The sequence below is a fragment of the Manacus vitellinus genome, unplaced genomic scaffold (genome assembly GCF_001715985.3).
Source record: "Manacus vitellinus isolate BGI_N305 unplaced genomic scaffold, ASM171598v3 scaffold_1_pilon, whole genome shotgun sequence".
NCBI lineage: Eukaryota > Metazoa > Chordata > Aves > Passeriformes > Pipridae > Manacus > Manacus vitellinus.
Window position 1 is genome coordinate 16724284 of NW_021939396.1, and position 7988 is coordinate 16732271.

The 7988-nt window shown below is 43.0% G+C and overlaps 1 protein-coding gene across 3 annotated transcripts in view; it reads left to right on the forward strand.

The window, feature by feature from the left end:
- The window catches only part of SYBU (syntabulin), a 39758-nt gene extending 36492 nt beyond the window's left edge, over window positions 1-3266 (forward strand). For all 3 annotated transcript variants that reach the window (XM_018077455.2, XM_018077449.2, XM_025895468.2), the window contains 2 exons: window positions 708-857; window positions 1996-3266. In XM_018077455.2, coding sequence (XP_017932944.1) covers window positions 708-857; window positions 1996-3097 — 1252 coding nt within the window. In that variant the 3' untranslated portion in view covers window positions 3098-3266. The remainder of the gene's footprint in view (window positions 1-707; window positions 858-1995) is intronic.
- Window positions 3267-7988: the final 4722 nt, after the last annotated feature.

Consider the following 7988-nt stretch of genomic DNA (forward strand, 5'->3'; position numbering starts at 1 on the left):
GTTTTCATGTCATCAGTTCTCATGAGAATTTACTGGTTCTTTTGCTGTAGGGTTCTTTCACTTTGAAGAGAGTTGGGTGGGGTAGTACAGGAAATATGATACACTCGGGTGAAAATTCAGCCTGCCTCCCTAAGAAGTGCAGTTTCCTGTACAGGAAAGAGCACAGATACCTGCCAGAGCACGTGACACGTATTGCAGAGAAGAAATTGCCACCATGCTGCTGCTGTTTCCCTCAGTCTCTCTATCAGACAACTTAACAGCCAAGCACGTCAGACACACACCTAAAGCTAGATGGGATGAATGTGGGTTTCAGCGTGCTCAGCTTCTTAACTCTTGTACAGAGCTGAACTCCTTGCGCTGCCTCTCCTGGCTGTGTCTGCAGCTGGGTGCCCTTGCCAGGGGCCGAGCTGCCTGCTCTTGGACACACCATCCATTTCGGGTGAAGGGATGGCTAGGTATTTTAAAGTCTTATTTGATGTAATGACACTGAAGCCAAGTACATATATAGTACATTTTGCACTATAGCCTCAGATCTGCTGTTCATTCAAGTCATTTGATTTGCCAGAGGAGTCACTTGTATGGACACTGAGAAGCCCTAAATGAGTCAAGCTTTGCATTTATCAGTCAATGCGACGTTTTTCTTTCTGCGAAGACTTAAGAACTGTAGGAGTGATGTTATGTGATGGTTTGTTTGGGGTTTTTTTCAGGCGATCAGGGAGATACAATTCTTGTGGTGACAATCACAGCATTAAACCACAAAATCCAGAGCAGTATTTGACTCCTCTGCAGCAGAAAGAAGTGGCAGTACGGCATTTGAAAACCAAGCTGAAAGAATCTGAGAGCAAACTTAAAGAAAGGTAAGCTTCACTTCAGAAATCAGTGTCGGAAAGATTTATTTGGGAACATTTGGGGGTGGGAATCCTGAATGTTTATACTCATTTTTTGATCACATAAAGTTTCCATTAAGAAATTTGAAATATGATCATTATGATTAGGTTGTTTTCAGGTGTTTCAAGTTTCATACCAAGCAGTTTAGTTATAAATATAGCTGTCTCTTCTCCCTTTTTGGAACTTTCATAATTGAATATTTTCAAAGGATAACTTTTTACAAGCCAGATTTAGCACTGAGGCCTTTTATACATAGAACAGTTTCTACTTGCCAGCATATATTGCCTTAGTGTCCTGTTCTGCCTCTCTCAGTGAAATATGACTGCGAATGTTCCCCTCACACTCAAACCAGTGTGCCCACTTGTATTTTTGTTGCTTATATACTGAATTTTTAACAATAACCTTTTGTATGGATGTTGACAAAGAAGTGACAATGTGCATTGCACAGCAACAGATGTTGTCTCTTTCACAAAAACTGCACTCTGAGAACTGGCTCTCCAGCACAGACAATCCAAGGGGGTACAAAGGGCAGTTTGAATGGAGGCCCAAGACAGAGTCCCCAGGATCCCATATGGTCCACCTCAGCATCTGCAAGGGATGCAACTCAGATAGGGGCCCCCAAACCCCACTTGCTTGCAGCAGGCTCTGGCTCCATGCTGGGAAAAGCAAGCCAGATGCCTGCAGCCATGACCCCCACTTGGCTGTCTGAGGCCAGCATTGGCTCTGGCTGTACCTGAAAAGCTGCTGGCAGGCATGGTGGATGAGTCCCAGCAGCTGTTTCCCATTTCCTCTAGGGCGAGGCAGTAGGTGAGATGTTAAGCACTGCACTGGTTACACCTGACCTAGAGGTGACCACCTGTGCTTCAAAATGTCTGAGATGTGGCACAGCCCACAAGGCTGTTGGTTGTGTGGCAAGGCCAGTAACACTGATTAGCAATCAACCAGCATGTCCTGGCTCTCTCAGAGGTGGCTGCAAATAGCACCTGGAGGAATTTCCTTCCTTTTTGGAGCATCTCTGCAGCATAGCCATGCCTGTGTGATGAAGCCTCATGATGACTTCAACTGATCAGTCAGCAGAAGTGTTACAACATTTTTATTTTGCTACAGGGAAACAGAAATAGAAGAGCTTAAAGCTCAACTGGGACGGATGAGGGAAGACTGGATTGAGGAAGAGTGCAATCGTGTGGAGGCAGAGCTCGCCTTAAAGGAAGCAAGAAGTGAAATTAAACAACTCAAGCAGGTTATTGAAACCATGAAAAACAGCTTGGCTGAGAAAGACAAAAAAATTCAGAAATACTTCATAGACATAAACATTCAAAACAAGAAACTGGAATCTTTGCTGCAGAGCATGGAGATTGCTCAAAACCACTCTGTGAGGGATGAGCAGTGCCTGGAATACACGTGCGACTCAGAGGGGAAGCCATTAGCATTGTGTGCCACTGTGCCAGACAGCCTCATCACAGAGGAAGAAACTCTGGAGGAAGTGGCAGACAGTGAGCTGCTTCTTAGTGAAGACAGAGCTCATGGGACTGACTCATCTGGAGAGAGTTTGACCACCACAACCTCTGAGTTGAGTGATCCTGCTCCCTTCAGTGGTTCTGTAACTAAAGAAATGCTTGAAATCGTTCTGGACGGGAAACTAACTTACTGCCAGGAGGCAGAGAAAAGCAACAACATGATGGTGGAGCAGGCCATCCAGACTGACGTGGTGCCATATAGCCTAGATGTGGAGCAGCTCATTCAAAACATCTTCAGAGCTCAAGATACCTGCCCTCTAAGCCCACCTTCTTCACTGAAGGAATTGGGTGAATTTTCTCTTGAAAGCTTCAGTGATTCTGGTATCATAGTGGACTTAACTCCAAGTGATCCCAATTCTGCCATCCTTTTGTCTCCCATGGAGTCTCCATGCAGAAAGGTGGAGCACGGAGTTAATGAAAATCGTTTCATGAAAGAACTTGATTTTACAGAACCTCATGATGATGAAGGCTTTGAGTATGTCAATACAGGAATAAAGAGGAGATACTGGAGCAACAGTCTCCTTGGAGATCTTCTGGCTGTAGCAGCCCCTGTTGTACCAACTATTGTGTGGGCTTTGAGTACTCAGAGAGGAGGAACAGATCCTATTTACAATATTGGAGCATTGCTTCGTGGTTGCTGCCTGGTGGCCCTGCACTCTTTACGCCGAACACCCTTCAATATCAAAACCTAAAGTCTACTCTGTCCCTGGGCACTAACTGGCTATGGCAGAGAGAAGGAGGGATGAAATAGATTATAAAAAGTTACTGTATATTCTGGCAGAGTCCATCATTTTGCTTTTGACTATTTGATTTGCACTATAAATCACTTCAAAAACATGTTCCTTGTTTCAAAATAAAAAAGATGAAGATGTTTTTAACAGATGTTTTTAACAGTACTGCTGCTTACAGAAATACCCCTCCTGCTCCCAGGCACGGATCCCTCCCCTGTGCTGGTGTCTTTCTTGTGCCAGTGCATCTGCACAGTGAACATGACCAGGGAAATCAGGAGCTATAGCTAGTGCTCCTTATGTCCGATTGCTGAGTTAGCATTAAGCTCAGTCACTTTCTCTGGATGGTTCACTCAGTGAATGTACGAGCACTTTGCACTGGTTCAAGGATGGCGTGAGATGTGCACAGGGACAAATGGCCAGAGAAGGGTGGGGTATTTCTCTAGACAGCACTAACCTGAAACATCTGCGAAACTACAGTGTTAAAGTAAGTGACATGGAGACTCACTCCCCGTAGGGTATCACACCTGTGCTCCTGAAAGCATGCTAGCGCTTTCCATTTGTTGTCCCAAGTGTCAATTCCACTTAGAGGTAAAACCCGTATTCCCCAGGCAGCTTCCAGCACATCGTTTGTGCCTGTCTTGTGCAGTGCTCTTCTCAATTGTGCAATTGCTTGAGCATTTCACTGGTCTTGTGCGTATACAGGGACTGTAACCAAAAAATGTACACTGTTGGGAGTCTTCACACTTGTTACAATGATAAGTATAGGCGTGGATACACTTTGACTCTTAATGTTGTTTTAAAGTCTTAATGTATTGGAACCGGATAGTCTTTTGAGCCCTTTGAAATACTATGTATAAATGTATTGTGTTTTAACTTATTGTTTATTTAATTGCTTAATTGTAAATTATCTTTATAATCACAAAATTAAGTAAAGCATGATAGAAATGTCAAACGTGTGAGAGTTTTACTGTAGCAAAGATATAAGAAAAAAGCCCATCCAAGCTGAGGTGTCAGGTACGGCCTGAGCTGGAGGAAGTACTCTATCAGGTCCTGTAACAGTGAAACAGTTAGACTGAGGAAACCTGAGTACAGCTCCAAGTGTAAGCACTCAGCCAGGCTCATGAAAGGCTCCAGTCGGTCTGTAGATGCACACACCATACCCTCTGCCACCCGAGGCTGCATTCACAGATGTGACCTAATCTTTAACCCAATGCGATCAGCCAGAAACCTGGAACTTCTCATTGCGGCAATCCCAGGACAATATCAGTCTTTCTGGCATTTAACAAAGGTCCAGGAGGCCTCATTTAACCCAGCTGACAGTCATGCAGTCTCAGTGTGCACACTGTGACCATCAAACTATTCTCCATGTCCAAAACCTGAGATCTGTGGATAGATCAGAGGAGGGGAACACTACCCAACAGATGAAACAGTGCGGTTTCTCTCGCTCCAGCCAAGTTTTCAACAGCACCTCTGGCTATTTAAACCTCACTGGCCTCCCATTTTCCCCTTCAGCAAAACAAGGGTAGTATTTCCCTGTGCAACCCAGAGCAGAAGGGGTCCAGTGAAGCCTGACACTGCTGTACATTGCTCTGCAGCTTTTGGGAAGGGAGTTAGGAGTAATTCAAAAAGGAGGAATATAATTAATTGGCCAGTGTACAGGGAGCATTTGCAACACTCAAGAGGGTGATATGCACTGACACTTACACAGGCAACTTGGGCACCTTTCATGTCCCTGTGATGCCTGGGTTGTGAATTATTATGTGTTTGCAACAGAGATTCCAGAGGCTTAATTAAGCATTACATTAATTAAGAGAAATCTAACAGATAATTTGATGTAAATAGTCAGTCCCCAAGAGTTCACAGAGATGGACATGAGAGCATCGTGCTTGCTTTGCCGTAACTTCCTCTTCCGTGCTCTCCCATCTTGGGTGCCTGCAGCCAGCTGGCTTGCCTTGTGACACTGCTGCAATGGATACTGCTCAAAGGTCACTTTCAAAAGCTTTTAAATTATATGGACTTAGAGTCAAAATTAATAGTTAGAGGGATTAATGTAAATTTTACACAACCATGGAATTTTTTAATTCCTAGATATCTCCTCTTGGGACTGAAACATATTACAGAAAATGCCTTATTATTCCTACTTCGAAGTATGTCTGTGCAAGGCCAAGAGAGCAGTATTTTATACGTGATGTTACAATGTTGGATTTCTCTTTTACTGCCACTATTGTTTAAGTGATCTTCACTTTGAGGGATAGTGAAATGGAGCATAATTCAGAGGAAAAAGTAATCTTCAGTTCTAGGAGATGCATTCACCTGCAACTATGTGGGCTTCTTTTGCAGCAAGAGGCAACAAAGCAGCACAAACCTACACTTAAAAATGTCAATAGGCCAAACTAATTTCAAACCATGTTTTGGGCAGGCTACATTTAGCAGTAATGTTTTTAAGTGTTTTTAAATGCGCTGTTTAAGACATAAGACTAACACCAACATAACATCAAAGCTTCTTCCCGTCTTTAAATATCTTTCAGTCTGCTCAGCTCTCATAAGGCATTTAACTGCACTCAGCAAGAGGTGACATTCCTGGTAAAAAGTCCTTGCTCTGATCTCTATCCAAAATTCAGCTCGCATCCAAACCTCCACCTTTCCTCCTCCGGCTTCAGGGATGTAGACAGCTCAAGGAGCCCTTTGTAAGAAGAGGCCTAAAGTACCATAATAAATGCTCCAGTCTCAGACTTCAGGGAAAAACTGAGCTTTGTTCCACAATCCATAGAGGATACGCCAATTGTTAAAAACACACCATCCTAATTTTTTCCCCTCTAATATTACACTTTAGTCTTAGTGATGTCTCACCTGGATCCCGCTGGTGTTGTACAGAGTAGCTAGGAGAGGACATCAGCCTCCAAGCACTTCAATAAAAACTCCCATCCTTTTTTCTGAGTTCAGAAGATGCTCACACCCACACCTGTTCGCACCAGAAGTCTTGTCTCAAAATGTGCAGGTGGGGAGGACATGCAGCACACAGGTTAAGGGTAAAATAGCAGATGTTATTGAATTCAGGCTTATAGCACAGGAACCAAGTCAGCTCCTTCCCAGGCTGAAGGGACGCCTATTTATAGTCCCAATAAACATTTTCTTTCTAACTCAGGAACAAAAAAAGCCTTTCTTTAATATGCACCTCAAGAGGTACCCAACATGCCCCTAAGCTGCTGAAAGCTGAGACTCAAGCAGTAACCCCCTCACCACCAGAGATTCACCTGTACCCTTCACAGAATCATAGAATGGGTAAGGTGGAAAGTGAGAGAAAAGGAAGAACCTATGGCAGCAGGAGAGAAAGAAAACAAGTGTACCTAGTGGGTGTACAGGATCCCTCAAGGAAACCAAACCAATGGAAAAGACAGCACAGCAGCCTCACAATAAGTTTACCAAAAGTATTCTCATATTTGTTGAGGATAAAAATCAAGATATAGGAAGGAAAGAAGAGAGAGCACAGAAAAAGATGAAACAGATAACAACGCATGGGTTGTTACTGTGGAAGAGACTTCCTCTGAGAGCAGTGCCCTCCCTCATGTCAGCACAGAGCAGAGATGGGAGGACTCTCTAGAGCAGCTATGCTTAAGTATGGGAAAGTAGACAGAAGAACAGTAAAGCAGTAACAGCAGAAGGGAAGAGCAATGCAGGAGGACTGACATGCGGGAAGGTGGCACCACCCAAAGGTTTTTAAAATGGCTGAAGGCTCAAAAGTCAGATGTGCTTACATGATGTATTCAGAGGTTTTGTTTGCAACTTATTAACTAGCCCCTCTGTTGTTATTTTTAATAAACAGTATTGATTTGCATCTACTTTACATTGTCTCAAAAACAGCGCTATTTTTTTAAAAATGAGATGCAGCTTCCAACCCGTGTCACCTTAAACAGGCAGCAGATAAGTCAGTTTTCTCGCCCTGTGTCAGCAATAGTGAAAGAATTATGACTGGTACCTCCTTGCTTCTTCAGTGGTCTTAAAAGGACAAACACAGATTGTTACTGAAGTTTATTCATAAACTTCCTCATCTCCTATCCACTGTCAAATACTTTGGAGGTGTGTAGTGGGAGCAGATTTACTTGCCATACTGCTGTTTAGTCTGCACTGAAGTAACTCATTCTACTCCAGCCAGGACACTTGTGCAGAAAATACGCACAGCAGTGTTGCCTTCTAAATATATTCTAAAATTTAACATCTGAAAATTGCTGTCAAATCACTTGACTTGTGCAAGATTTAAAGCTACATGACAAGCATATGAAACATTTTTGAGAACTTTTCTCCATGACTGAGGCCATTAAAAGTAATTCTTACTATCTTGTTTTCTCAATCATTTATTTCTTAAGCAAAACTTGTGCCAGAACCCACTACAACTTAGTTAAAAATTCTATTTGTCTAGGCAGGTAAGATCTAGTCACATGGCCCCCTATACTTCCCATTCTCTTAGAACTTCACTGTTCCCTGTAGGCACAGGAAAAAATTCTCAGGCACAGAATGTGCTAACTTCACTCCTCTATCACAAGGTAAGTAATCCATACAACCCATGAATTCAGGATAATAGTATCTGCACAACAGTGGAAAAGGTATCCACCAAAGTACTGGGCTGGACACAAGCAGTATACAGACCCCTCTCCTCCTACACACTTCTTTCCAGCAGACATTAAACTTCTCTTCTTCACTAAAGCACTGTTGCCTTCTGCTGCACATTTACCATGCATACTTTACCTGGGAATTCCACTGTAAATACATACAGTAAGTGTACAAAAAAATGGAATTTGAAGTGCTTGTAATTGAACTTTCACACTAGCATTTTTAACAGCAGGACATGATTCTT